Source organism: Emydura macquarii, unplaced genomic scaffold, assembly GCF_026122565.2.
Source record: "Emydura macquarii macquarii isolate MOO-44397 ecotype Brisbane River unplaced genomic scaffold, CSIRO-AGI_Emac_v2 contig_3345, whole genome shotgun sequence".
Classification (NCBI taxonomy): domain Eukaryota; kingdom Metazoa; phylum Chordata; order Testudines; family Chelidae; genus Emydura; species Emydura macquarii.
The window spans coordinates 8,132,048-8,146,683 of NW_027133482.1; the positions used below are offsets into that span (position 1 = coordinate 8,132,048).

The window sequence follows — 14,636 nt, forward strand, 5'->3', positions numbered from 1 at the left end:
ACCCCACATCCTGATGGCATCACCAACACCCGGCTGCCTTGCTCTCTCCCCAGCAACGCCCATAAGCAACAAACAAAAGAGGGAGCTGACAGAATACACCGGCATCACCCCATGTGAGAGATGCCTTGGGGGAGCAATTGCCCAGCACCATCCTCTAGCACCTCTCTGAGGAGAGAGACCAGAGGCCACACCTGGTCCTCATCCCCCTTCTTACTGCCACTAGAAGCAGGTTCTGGATCTTTTCTGTGGGCTGCATGCATTAGAAATGGACAGCTGCTCATAATGCCCCAAGTTATGTCCTTGCAGCTGCATGATGGTCAGGTGCTCCAGACCACTGAGTATGGTGGAGGAGTAAAACTTGCTGTTGAAGGGAGACATGAGTGACCAGATGCAAGGCCTGGGCTGCGTTAGTCTCAGAAGTATCCTGAGGGCGAGGAGGCTGTGCTCCCACAGGTGCATGCTGCTTGCCAGGTTGAGGTTCAGTCATGTAGTTGAGGTGCTGGAATAACAAAGCCTCATGAGGTCCCATCTAGTGCCTGTTGTACAAGGGAGGCCCTGACTGCTCCTATAGCCCATGCCCAGGGCTCTCCCAGCCTATTTTAAATGTCCCTGGTGCTGGGGCACCCAGCTTTTCCCTGGAAAATGATGCCCCTGCTGGACCCAGGATTCTGCTGGGGAGTTTTTTCCCTAAGATTAAGCCATTTTCCATGTTTACGTCCCATTAACCCTTATTACCTGCCTTTGCATCACATGGAATTCCATCCTGACTATAGTGCAAACACAGCAGAGGATGGTCCGTCCAGACAGGCGTGGGTGTACAGCAAGGCACAGACAGGTCCTTTGGTTGCAGGGAGAACGCTAGCTGAAATCATCTGTCACCTTTGTTTGCAGAGTGCTGAGGCAGTGCGAGGGATCTGGGGGGCCAGCAGGAATCACTGCCTGGCTTCTCTGCACGTACCAGTGACAGGGCAGTCTAGGATAGGAGAGAATCACTTGAGTCTCCCAGTGCCCCCAAGCACTGGTACTGGGGTTGGGGCTAGGGCACTATAGCAGTGTTGATGCACCATCTCCCGGCAGGTCACTTTAGCTCTGCCTTCCCACTATCTGAGTACTCATTACAGTAAGGAGTGGAGGCCTGGAGTTAGTCTTGCTTCCTCAAAGCTGATCCATGGCCATGCAGCAATGTTGCTGCTGCTCCAGGAAGGGGCTCACTGTTAGCGTAACTAACACTGGCACTGTTGGCAAGACGAACCGGAGCAGAGCTCACTGAGCTTCTGGCAGTGCTGGAGAAAACAGGCAGGTGAGTTCCTGGCCTGGGTATGATTTGTCCCTCTATTGTGCCCCTAATTTCCCCATCACCATAGTGTCCAGTACAGGATTCAGAGGTGCTCTGCACTGATCCTTTACAGATCCCAAGTCAGTGACCAAAATTCCTTCCACCGTCCTGTTCTCTTCTTCTGCAGGACAAAGACTCGAGTAGGTTATGGCTGGGCAATAGCCCTCTGCTTAACATCCCTTCTGCACTATGGGGGAGGGCGAAGACTGATCACAGTGAGAGGAGCAGGTACCTGCCCTGCCTCTTTGGGGGGTCCAATAAATAGAAAAGAACCGAGAAGAAGGAATCTTCCTGTGGACACGTAGCCCCTCGGGGCAGCACATTCCTGTCACTCCCCTGAAATCAGTGTCAATGGGCCCAGATGTAAAGAAGGCTGAGAGAGTGGTGTGTAAAGGGTTGATGTATGTCCTAATGATGGAAGGGAGGTTTGCATATCCCATGCTCTGGCTGATCCCATCAACTGATCCCCTACCCAGAAGCTGTCGGGGGGATGCTCTCCCCCTTAAGGAATTGAATCCTGCTGTCTAACAGCTGATCAGAGCCATTCATTGTTCTATCTCTAGGTAACTAGAAGGGTGGCTATGTTGTTAGTGAGCTGGACTGGGCCACAGGAAACCTGCGTTCTGCTCCTCTGTGTGAGTGTGGGGAAAGCATCCTCTCTCTTGGCTTCAGTTCCCATTGGCCCAAGGATTATTATCCCCATTTCTGTGCTTGTCTTTTCTACATAGACTATGAGCTCCTCAGGGGGCAGGGACTGTCTCTCCCTGTGGGTCTGTATGTGCTGCACCCAGCCCAGTGGGCCTTGATCTTAGTAATGCCTATAATAATAAAATCAGCCTTTCTACTGTACAGCTGGGGGTTGAGGAATTAGACATCTTTAATGGCCAGAGGGAACTCCCGTCTCTCTCAGTTGATGGCAGCAGCACTGACTTGTAGGCAGAGCCACCAGGGACTCCACCATTAACTCCTCAGCTATTGCACTGATCTCCACTAACCCAGCCTGCACCTTGCCCTGATGTCTCGTCTGTACAGTCTGACGATCACCCAATATTCCTTGCAATACAACCAGACTCTCAGCATCTGGAAAAGGTGACAAGGTCTTGGCGTGACGCTGTTCTAGGGGCTGTTGCCTTGTGCCTGTGTGGGTCCCACCAGAGCATTTTGTTCATCATGTGGATGGCAGCTAAGCCCAGAGGGAGTCCACAGCTAGAGATGACATTACACCAATCCACCTCCCTCAGCTGTGACATCTCTCCCCAGCCGCAAAGCCACATGGAGACAGACTTGTCAATCCCAATTAGCACTGAAATCCCCCACAAGCCAAAAGGGGGGAGTTTGCTGTTTGCTGTGGTGTAAACAAGCACAGAGCAAGAGATGCAGACACAACAAGGCACTCCAAAGAGAGACGTGCAGTGCACACAGTGCAGCAGGCACGAGGCAGGGAGAGACGCCCGCCCACAGAGATGGAGGAGAGACAGAGTCCTGCGTGTAAAGAGAAGTGGGGGCAGAGGCATACGCAATACAGATAGGCAGAGACACACCCACATGAACACGCAGCATTGCTCAGAGACCCCCGATCAGAATGCCATTCAGCATTCAGTGAGCACTAACAGAATAAACAGCATTAATGATAAAATGCACACATGCAGAGAGAGCAGGGCGCATAGGCGTAGACAGAAGCTTAGACACACCCACACAGACACCCAGCCTGGCAGAAAGCAGACCCTGACATGCACAGTGATTAAATGGGAGTACCGCCTCCCACAGGAAGAATGGGGACAGTGTCCCCCAGCCCTGCCTCACTCTTGGGACAAATAGCAGCTGTTACACTCCTTTCCCTCCCCCTTCCTCTTGCTCATGACCTTGTGGCTTCTTTGCAATGGACTGAGTTGGACCTGGGGAAATAAGGAAATGGAGACAGGCGCTCCTTCACCCCCAGGTACAAAGAGGACTAAAGAGGTGGGCCCCTGGGATCCCACACATCACCCTTTAGGAGCCATTACCCAAGGAGGAGGCATATCCTGGAGAAAAGGAGGGGGAGGAGTGCCTGCCACAGCTGAGAAGCAGCACAGGCTGATGGGGCTCAGCAGGAGGTGACAGTTTGCGAGGAGCTGTCATTCCTCATACAGAGCTTTCTCATCACGTTTACCAACAGCCTCACTTCACAGCAAAGGCTCTTTAACTCAGTCAGATCTGAGGGGCACAGAGCGCTAGCCTGTGAAAGGTGGAAAGAGGCTCAGACAGCTCCTCAAACAAACACGCAGCTCTGCTGTTTCCCCTCCATCTCAATCCTCAAGCCCCCAATATTCCAGCCAGAAGGAACTATTTTGATCAACCACCCTGACTCCCGCATAACATAGGCCAGAATATTTCATCCAATGATTCCTCCATCAAGCCCATAACTTCTGGTTGAGCTAGAGCATATCCTGTAGCAAGAAAGCCATCTGATCTTGATTTAAAGACCCCAAGTGACAGAGAATCCACCATATCCCTGGGTAAGTTGATCCAGTGGTTAGTTACCCTCACTTAAAAACGTGTGCCTTAGTATACTTCGAATTTGTCTCACTTCCAACCATTTCAGCCACTGCAGTTCACTTTGCCTTTGGATACGTCTACACTGCAATCAGACACCCGCAGCTGGCCCATGCCAGTTGACTCCATCTCCTGGGGTTCGGGTTGCAGGAGGTGCCAGGGTTCAGCCCTGGCAAGCCATGGCACAAATTAAGCATTGGGTGTCACACTTGGTTGTTTTTGCCCTGACCCAAGTACCTTTCAGAGTCACGGCTTGCTAAATGACAGGCCACTATCACTCCACACGTTGTTCCTAGATGTGAGACCTTGTATGTGGCTATATGAAAAGACATACCGTTCACATGAGTGAACCAAGTTGACCAAGTAATTCAGATTGCTCTGCCAATGTTCCTCACTCCTGACCCACACCTCCATCTTCTATTGCAGGTGTGGGTTCCTCACACACAGCTCTACTGCTGCCCTTCAATCCCAGCTGCGGCCCCACGGCTATTCCAGTCCGGGCATTCACACACAAACAGATTCATAAATTCTTCTTCGAGTGCTAGTCCCTATGTGGATTCCAAATGTGGGGTGTGCATGCACACCATGCTCCGGAGCCGGAATTGTTCGTAGCAGTGTTCGTTGACCCGTGTGAGCATCATGCGTTGGCCGCATGGTGGGTCTGAAGTCTTATGAGGCTGTGCGGGTCGATGCCTCTCCAGTTCTTTCTTGCCACTGCATAGCCAGAGTCAGTGTCCTCTTCCTCTCTCCATATTGATAGACTTTTAGCATTCTTGTATATAGTTTTACAACAGTTTAACACAGTTTTTAGTAGTTAGAAGTTAGCAGTTGTTAAATTAGGAATTTAGGAGTAGTCATCGTTTTACCCTGTGCAGAGCATCCCACCTGCTTAGGGGCACTATGCCCTGACAAGCCAGCTTTAAAAGCTGTGCATTGTGCTTCTTCTCCATGAGTGACAAACACCAGCATTGTCTCTATGGTTTGGGCGAAGCCCCCATCGTCACTCGCTGCTCCATCTGTCGCTCCGTCCCACCATGGACTTGTGAGGCTCGAGAGCGCCGACTCCGAAAACACCTAATGGAGGAAGCAATGTGCCCACATGTGCACTTGACTGGCATGCTGGTAGATCCACCGCAGTGTTCGGCTTCACCAGCTCCGTCCAGAGCAGCATCCTCGGCTCTGGTGGCACGGTTGAAGCAGTGCCGTGCTCATAAGAAGCACACGCATAAGCACAAGGGCAGCTCCTCGAGAGGGACCGCCTCGAAACACAGCATTGCCTTCCCGAGCTACGTCAGGTCAGGTGAGAAGTCACATGATGACTTGACTGCTCCTCCACCCAAGAAGTCTCGGACAGAGCATAAGCCAAAGCATCGTCAAGACCAACTGATGTTGTCCTCGACTTCTGTTGGGGAACTACCGCTTCCACCACCTGCTCAATCTACACCACCAGGACTGTCAGAAATCCCGCACCCGGTGCCACGCACACCTGGCTGCCTGTCCCTGCTGACACCTACAGCCAAACTTCTTCTACTGTATGCCGGTTCCCCATCGTGTCCCGGACCATTGGGCATCATATACCATCCATCACCAGTGGATGAGCCACTTATACTAAGCCACTGCCCAGAGCCGCTCCTCTTCGCACTGTCGGAACAATAAGCAAGTACATCCTTGCAGAGCTGCTCCACATCATCCCCAATCATTCCAATGGCACCACTATTTCTGGACCAACCCTCCAACTCAGATTGGTCTTAAGCAGGAGCCCACCTTTTTACCAGCACACTCCTACAGCTCGGAGCAATGTTGCCTATCCTGTGCACAGGTGTATCGATCCACCACCGATGCGTGGTTCAGGTACCATCATGGCCCACCAGCTCCAGTGGATCTGTACGCTTGGCCACACTGGTGCCATTGGGACCTGTACCATGGCCACGGGCACCACCAATGCCTCACCATCGCCCCTTGCCAGTCTATACGGTGCCTCCCTTGGTTTACGAGGAACCTCGAGATGCCACACATTCAGCATTGCTGGAATTGATGGAGCCTCTGATCCCCATGGCAGCATCTTCCTCTCTGGACGAGGCACTCATCCTGCCCTCTCTTTCTCCTCCGGACAACCATGGTCAATACCAAAACCTGCTCTGACTCATGGCAAGGGACCTTAATCTACTGGCGAAGCACATACAGGACCTTCAGGATGGGTCCCTAGACATCCTGCAACCAGCGGGACCCTCATGCACCACTCTCCCCATAAACAGTGTGCTCCTTCAACCAGCCTGAACAGTCTGCCATGCCCCTGCAACCTGTGTGCTGACATCTAAAAGGGCGGAATGCAAAATGTTCCTGCAAAAGATACAGACTTTCTGTTCACACACTCATCACCCAATTCATTGGTGGTCCAAGCGTCAATAGAGCATGCTAGACAACAGCATTTCAAGTTTACTCCTCCAGATCGAGCAGCCAAGAAACTCAACCTAATTGGCCTAAAGTCTATACTTCAGCAGACCTCCAATTTCACATAGCCAGTTACCAGACTATACTGGTGAAATACGACTTCCGTACACACACCAAACTAGCAGACTTTCAGGCCTCTCTTCTGGAAGATAAACAGACCGAGTTCCAATCTTTGGTCAAGGAAGGCAAGTTGGTGGCCAAGGTCACCCTCCAGGCCGTGGTGGATGCAGTGGACACAGCATCTCACTCATTGGTCTTGGGTGTGGTACTCTGTAGAGATTCGTGGTTACAGATGTCAGGGTTCCCAAAGGAGGTAAAGATCACACTGGAGGACCTCTCTTTGATAATCAAAAACTTTTCAGTGATAAAACAGACAAAAGTCTGCACTCACTTAAGGACACTCGTGCCACTCTGCAGTCCTTGGGCCTTTATATGCCAGCCCCAACTCACTGCTAGTACCAGTCCTCTTTCCGGCCCTGGTACCCTCCTGGCCCTGCCTATCAACCTTATCCTTCATTCCAGCATGATCAATTGTGCTGCTGTCAACACTCGCAACAGCCTCGATACCCTGCTAGTCTCCTTCTTCGTCCTTCCTGCAACACCAATCCAAGCACCCATTCTGACTCCTCTCTTGAGACTCACAAACCACCCTCCCCATCTTCTGAGGTCATCTTTGGGGGCTATCTTGCTCAGATTGCCTACAGTTGGAACAAGATTACCACTGACTGCTGGGTGTTGGACATCGTACACCGGGGGTACCTCATAGAGTTTCTTTCCTTTCCCCCTCATCACCCGCCTCCCGTGCAACAATGAGAAACTGATCACAACACAATCTCCTCAGACTACTGCACTGGGCGGCACAGAATGGGAAGGAGGTGAACATCCTGCAGTGCTGAAGGAACAGGTCCAAGTCTATTTAGAAAGATTGGATATACACAAGTCCATGGGCCAGATGCAATGCAGCCAAGGGTGCTGAAGGAGTTGGCTGATGTGATTTCAGAGCCATTGGCTATTATCTTTGAAAGCTCGTGGCAACTGGGGGAGATCCCTGATGACTGGAAAAAAGCAAATATACTGCCCATCTTCAAGAAAGAGAAGAAAGAGGATCCGGGGAATACAAACCGGTCAGCCTCACCTCAATCCCTGGAAAAATCATGGAGCAGGTCCCCAAGGAATCCTATTTTAAGGCACTTGGAAGAGAGGAAAGTGATCAGGAACAGTCAACAGGGATTCACCAAAGGAAAGTCATGCCTGACCAACCTGATTGCTTTCTGTGAAGAGGTGACTGGCTCTGTGGATGTGGGGAAAGTGGTGGACGTGATATACCTTGGCTTTAGCAAAGCTTTTGATACTGTCTCTCACAGTATTCTTATCAGCAAGTTAAAGAAGTATGGGTTGGATGAATGGACTATAAAATGGATAGAGAACTGGCTAGAGCACAGGGCTCAACGAGTAGTGATCAATGGCTCCATGTCTAGCTGGCAGCTGGTCACAAGCGGAGTGCTCCAGGGGTTGGTCCTGGGGTGAGTTCTGTTCAACATCTTCATTAATGATCTGGAGGATGGGGTAGATTGCACTCTCAGCAAGTTTGCGGATGACACTAAGCTAGGGGGAGTGGTAGATACCCTGGAAGGTAGGGATAGGATACAGAAGGACCGAAACAAACTGGAGGATTGGGCCAAAAGAAATCTGATGAGGTTCAATAAGGACAAGTGCAGAGTCCTGCACTTAGGATGGAATAATCCCATGCGCAGCTACAGACTGGGGACCGATGAGCTAGGCAGTAGTTCTGCAGAAAAGGACCTGGGGGTAACAGTGGATAAGAAGCTGGATATGAGTCAGCAGTGTGCCCTGGTTGCCAAGAAGGCTAATAGCATATTGGGCTGCATTAGTAGGAGCATTGCCAGCAGATCGCGGGAAGTGATCATTCCCCTCTATTCGGCATTGGTGAGGCTGCATTTGGAGTATTGTGTCCAGTTTTGGGCCCCCCACTACAAAAAGGTTGTGGAGAAGTTGGAGAGAGTCCAATGGAGGGCAACAAAAATGATGAGGGGGCTGGAGCACAAGACTTATGAGGAGAGGCTGAGGGAACTAGGCTTGTTCAGTCTACAGCAGAGAAGAATGAGGGGGGATTTGATAGCAGCCTTTAACTGCCTGAAAGGGGGTTCCAGGGAGGATGGAGCTAGGCTGTTCTCAGTGGTGGCAGATGACAGAACAAGGAGCAATGGTCTCAAGTTGCAGTGGGGGAGGTCTAGGTTGGACATTAGGAAAACATTTTTCACTAGGAGGGTGGTGAAGCACTGGAATGGGTTACCTAGGGAGGTGGTGGAATCTCCATCTTTGGAGGTTTTTAAGCTGCGGCTTGACAAAACCCTCGCTGGGATTATTTAGCTGAGGTTAGTCCTCCTTTGAGCAGGGGGTTGGACTAGATGACCTCCTGAGGTCCCTTCCAACTCTATGATTCTATGATTCTACGAAAGGAAGCAAACACCCTCCTCCGGAAGGGCGGAATAAAACATGTTCCACATCAATATCATGGCAATGGATTTTATTCCTCCTATTTCCTCATACCGAAGAAAGGGGACAGTCTTCACCCCATTTTAGATCTCTGGGCTCTAAACCAATTCATCCACAAGTTCAAATTCCATATGGTTACAATTCCCCAGATTCTCCTCTGTCTTCCCTCTGGAGCCAGGTTCACGGCTCTTGATAGGAAAGATGCCTATATTCATGTGGATGTACATCCCGTCCATCGCATATTTCTTCACTTCATGGTAGACCACTCACACTATCAGTTCCCAAATTCTTCCATTTAGAATAGCCACTGCTCCACACATCTCTATGAAAGTCTTTGCAGTAGTAGCAACCTATATGAGACATCTTGGCCACTCATTGTTCCCATATCCAGATGACTGGCTCTTACTTGCATCATCCCGGGAGCATCTATTGACCATCATCCATACCCTATGAAACCTCCTCGCAAGCCTAGAGATCTGCATCAATGAGGACAAGTTGACCCTTGTACCTACCCGCAAGCTAACTTTCATAAGAGCTTGGTTAAACTCCCTTGAAGCACAGGCCTTTCTGCAGGTGAATCGCTTTGCAGCCCTCACTTCCCTCATTACACAACTCCGCCACCACCCCCACCCACATCTCCAACAGTGCCTCTCCCACCTAGGTCACATGGTGGCCTGTACCTCTGCCACCCTGCATGCACACTTGCACATGCGAAGTCTTCAACTGTGGCTGCGTACTGTCTATAACCCACAAATGGACCACCTCCACAAACAGATACTTCTCTCCCCCTCACTTTTAACTTCCCTCACTTGTTGGTGCAACCTGGCCAAAGTCATGGCCGTCACCACCTTCAACTCTCCCACACCCAGTACCTCCCTCATGACGGATGCTTCACTTGTAGGATGGGGTGCTCATCTGGAGGGCCACGCTTCCCAATGACTATGATCCCCCAGAGAGGCCAGGATGAACATCAACATCCTGGAATTATGAGCAGTCCACCTTGCTTGTCTGGTGTTCCTGCCCTTTTTCTGATCCTCTCAGGTGCAACTCCTCCCAGACAACATGATGGTCATCATCTACATAAACAAACAGGGCAAAGCCTGGCCCCCAACCTTTTGTGTGGAAGCCATTCATCTGTGGAACAGGCACGACATAACACACCGCGCCATCCATTTTCTAGGCACCGACAATACCCTTGCAGACGCTCTTAGTCATCCCTTCCACAACAACCATGAGTAAGAGCTCCATGACCCCGCTTTCCAATCCATCCTTTGCCAGTGGGGTACGCCATTCTAGGACCTCTTTGCGACTCCTGCAAACTCCCCCTTCTTTGCTCTAGGTGGTCTCTCAGACAAGGTTTTTCCATTTTTAGCACCCAACCTCGACCTGTTTCCTCTGTGGTCTCCTCAACACTTTTTCATCGGTCCGAACCTCCCTCTCCCCAGAACCTGAGCCTTGTCCTCTCGCACTCACCAAGCTGCCCTTTGAACCACTGGCTAATTGCTCCCTCACCCATCTCTCCATGAAGGTAATCTTCTTGGTGGGAATCACATCTGTCCGATGGGTTAGCAAGCTGGCAGCTATGATGGCTGACCTGCTCTTCATGGTCTTCCATAAGGACAAGGTGTCCCTATGACTCCAACCCAAGTTCCTCCCTAAGGTGATCTCTCCATTCCATCTTAACCAATTCATTCACCTCCCAACCTTCTATCCAAAACCACATGCCTCACAGAGAGAGCGGACTCTACGCTCCGACATCCGTCACGCTTTGGCCTTCTACCTACAGTGCACACACGATTTCGGGACCTTGCCCAAGCTTTTCATCACCATTGCAGAGCGTTGCAGGGGCCACGCCCTTTCCTTTCAGCGTCTCTCCAAGTGGATCTCTCGTTGCATCAAGGAGAGTTACTCCCTTTCCCAAGCCGCTCTGTTGCCTGGCATCACTGCTCACTCCACATGGGCGCAAGTGACCATGTCCGCCCTCCTCATGGATGTTCCGTGGAGGACGTTTGTAAAGTGGCCATGTAGTCCGCTATCCACACTTTCACCACTCACTAAGTCATAGCCCCGTCGGCAGCAGCGGATGCGGCAGTTGGCCGCGCAGTCCTGCAGACTCTCGCTTCTGGCGAGCCCTCACTCCTAATTTTAAAATTGCCGGTGATGGAGAATCCACCATGACCCTGGGTAAATTGTTCCAGTGGGTTAATTACTCTCACTGTTAAAAATTTACACCCTACTTCCAGTCTGAATTTGTCTATCTTCAACTTCCAGCCATCGGATAGTATCTACCTTTTTCTTCTAGACAGAAGAGCCTACCACAAATATTTGATCCAAGTGTAGCTGTGCTAATGCGCCTCAGCCTTACCCCGGTATGGTCAGTCCTTGCCTCCCCTGCTCAGGTCCCTGGACACAAAAGCACAACTGAGAGTTCATTTGTCTTTCTGGACTATTTGCAATAAGTGTGCCCCCCTCTGTCCCACTAGGTTCCTGTGTCCTTAGCCTGTTTTGAGACATATAGAGGGGTCTATATAGTGCAGTAGCAGCTGAGCATGACCTCTCCAGTGACCCCGCTAAGGCTAAGCAGACTGTTCCTCACACAAGAGACTTCCGTGTGAGTGCACCAGGTCCCGGCAGTGGCGGTACATCAGCACCTCCACCCCTCTGCCATGTTTCACACAGGGAGGAGCTTGCAAGCTGGGATGCTGCTGGGCAGAGAGGTCCTGGGGAGGAGCGACTAGGCGTGTCTGTTTGTAAATTGCTCCTCAGCCCCTACTTTGATATTCGTAATTGGCAGGTGGGTGGTTTTATGTAGATGTGGGACTTGGGGAGGTTCTGCAAACCGCAGTGACATCTGCTTCGAGTACTGAGTGTGAGTGGTCATGTGGTGTGATTTTTGTTTCCTGATTGGATAGCCTAAGCTGTATAAACCAAAGCAGTGCCTGCTAAGCAGAGTGAGGCAGCGGCCTGCCCGGGGAGGTGGGTGGAAGATGGCCTTTTGGTCTGTATGTGGACCCAGAGATCCTGCATGCCTGTGGGCAGGAGGCCCACAGAAGACATTCTCCCATCCTGGATATGCATTGTCGGGTTTGTGATGCAGGAATACCCACTCACATGATTTCATAGTTAGTTATGTGACAGTTGTTTTTTCCCTAAAGCCCCAGCTTCTGGAGTCATATGATAATGTGAGAATCTCAGCTGTTATTTTTTTTTTAAAAGGGCTAGATTCACAGGTGTCTGACTGCCACAGTAAGAGCCTAAGTCCAACATTTAGGCACCACTAGCATTCACAATACCCCTGCTCAGCTGCCATCTAGTTTTGCAGGCCCCTAAAGTCCCTGGGTATCTGAGTTTCTACTGTTAAAATCCCTGGGATGCCTAAATTTCAGTGGCTGGGCATGTGCTCAGCCACCTCCATACCGAAGTCCCAGCGGGATTTTTAAGCTAGACATTCTCCCACCAACCTTGCCTTTGGGGCCTGCTCAGTGTCCACCTAAACTGACATCAAAGCTGGGGAAGGAGAAGGAGCTCCCCCCACTTTATAACTTGGAGTCTAGTGGTTAAAGCATTCACCCAGCATGCAGGAGACCCCCCTCTGCCTGAGAAGGAAACTGGATTTGAACTTGGGTTTTTCTCCTCCCGGGAGAGTGCCCTAATCATGGGCTGTAATGTAATTAACTATGCACAGGACCAAAAAAAGAGAAGGGCTCGCTAGCCCTGTGGATAGGGCATTCACCTGGAATGTGGGAGATTCAAGTCCCTGTTCCAATTACTATTCAATCATTTATATGAAGTGAAAAAGTTTCACCAGAAGACTTTGAGAAAGCTCTCCCACAAAATATCTCATAGCCCATGAAAGGACATGCTCCTGGGAGGTTCAAGTTCAAATCCCTTCGCCACATCAGGTAGAGAGGGGAACTGAACTGAGATCTCTCTCATTGTGGAGAGTGCTTTAACCATGGGGCTAACAGTTATAAGGGGGGTAGCCTCACCAATAGCTCTCTGCATTCTGCAGTCCACAGTGAAAAACTAGTCCAAAGCACCAAGAGACTTCACATCTGAGCACTGAAACAAAAAACAGCTGAGCGATTCTCAGGAAAGAAGGGACGAATGTGATCTAGTCTGACCTCCAATATAACACAGACCATATGACTTCCCTGAATTAATTCCTGTGTGAACTAGAGCAGATCTTTTAGAAAAACATCCAATCTGGATTTGAAAATGGCCAGTGATGGAGGCTCCTTGGTGTCACCACAACCCTTGGTAAACTGTTCCATGTTTAATTACTCTCACTTTAAAATGGGCACCTTATTTCCAGTCTAATATGTCTAGCTTCAACTTCTGTTGGGGGTGAGACTGAGTTCAAGGAGCAGGAAACAAACAGAGGAGGCTGCTGCTCTCCAACTGGGCTCAATCTCACCCACCAAGTGGGGCTGAAAGCCAATGGGGACTGGCTTAGCAGACAGGAGATGGGCCACATCTGGCAGTATTTGGCTGGCAAAAGAGAGAGAGCCATTTGCCTCCACAGCCAATGTTCCACTCCCATGACCCAGAAGTCAGGGGCCCCTGCACACAAGCCCATCTATCCAAGTGCTTCAGAATGGTTGTTAACAGCAGCTGTGCTTTGGCAGCCATGCTTCTCAGACACAACGTAAATTAAATGATTGGGCCTGAAACAGTTGTCACCTCTTCTGCTCCAACCCATCCAAACAGAACCCAACAGCTTAAGGAAAAGGGAGCACTTGCCTTCTGACTTCAAGGGACAAATGACCCACCAGAGTTGGTTCCCACAGAAAGAAGCTGCTAGCGGGCCTGGGCAGAGGGAAAGTACCTACACACCATGCATGAGGGACAGTGAAGGTCTCTGCCACTAATTACCCCTGGGCTGGGTCCCAGGTATCTCCAGCTAGGACCATGCCCTCCAGCCCACAGAGCCTGGGGTCTTGGCCAATCCAGTGCTACGTGGAGCCAGGAGCTCTATGTCCCGTCTGCAAGGGGAGGAAGAGCTAGGCCCTGAGACAAGGTATGGCGCTAACTAGTCCAGAAACATCTCTGCCAAAAAGTCTTCCATCTTCCACAGGGTACAAGTGACAGATCCACTGGCTGCCGGTAGCAGCATGTACGGAGGAGTCACAAAGATCAGTACAAAGTTCCAGAGGGGTAGCCGTGTTAGTCTGTATACAGCAAAAACAACCAGAGTCCTGGAGCACTTTAAAGACTAACACATTTAATTTCTGCAGGCATAAGCTTTTGTGGGCTGCCACCCACATCGTCAGATGCAAGGGCATCAGTAGAGGTGACCAGGCAGTGCCTATGCATTTCTCTAGCAGCAGTGTGTGCCCTTGACCTACAGCACTGGGTCAGGGTGTCTTCTGGGATTCCCAAACTCTTGGTGCTTCTTGCCTTTATGTGTGGGGTGAAGCACCTCAGTCCCACTGTGGGGGTTAGCGAGGATAGCATAACACTGCAGTGCAGCTCCCTGTGGGCCCCTCCCAAGTGCCATGTCAGACCTGCTCTGTCTGTGACTGTGTCACCCTCTAGGGGCTGCAGAGAAGCCCTAGCAGAGACAGCTAGCCTGAATGCCTGCCCTGGTGCTGACCTTAAAGCTCCATGACACTAGACTGGCTCCTCTCTGTCTCTGCTGGGCTTGGCAGCAATTTCTTGCGGATAAGATTCCCCAGTGTCACTCTCCCATCCATGGCCATTCCCCTCATGTCTTTCAGCTTGCCATGGCCCAGGTGTAGGACACGGCACGTAGCAAAGACCTACAGTGGACGACACAGACATTTCTCATTTAGGGAAC

At 50.8% G+C, this 14,636-nt stretch overlaps 2 protein-coding genes across 6 annotated transcripts in view; one reads left to right on the forward strand and one right to left on the reverse strand.

Moving 5' to 3' along the window:
* LOC137143712 (dedicator of cytokinesis protein 2-like) overlaps positions 1-14,636 on the forward strand; it is a 229,933-nt gene that overhangs the window by 157,313 nt on the left and 57,984 nt on the right. The window lies entirely within an intron of this gene.
* LOC137143713 (INSYN2B protein-like) overlaps positions 1-14,636 on the reverse strand; it is a 41,351-nt gene that overhangs the window by 3,039 nt on the left and 23,676 nt on the right. Inside the window, exons 4-5 of one of the 5 annotated variants that reach the window (XR_010917243.1) lie at positions 14,433-14,598; positions 910-973 (exon numbers count right to left, since the gene is read on the reverse strand). The exons of 2 other annotated variants lie outside the window; for them this stretch is intronic. Coding sequence is in view for 1 of the 3 variants with exons in the window: in XM_067533646.1 (XP_067389747.1) it covers positions 859-973 (115 nt within the window). In the remaining 2 variants the exon portion in view is untranslated. Of the gene's footprint in view, positions 1-650; positions 974-14,432; positions 14,599-14,636 lie in introns of those variants that run through there. 2 more of the 5 variants (XR_010917242.1, XM_067533646.1) reach the window with 2 other exon arrangements.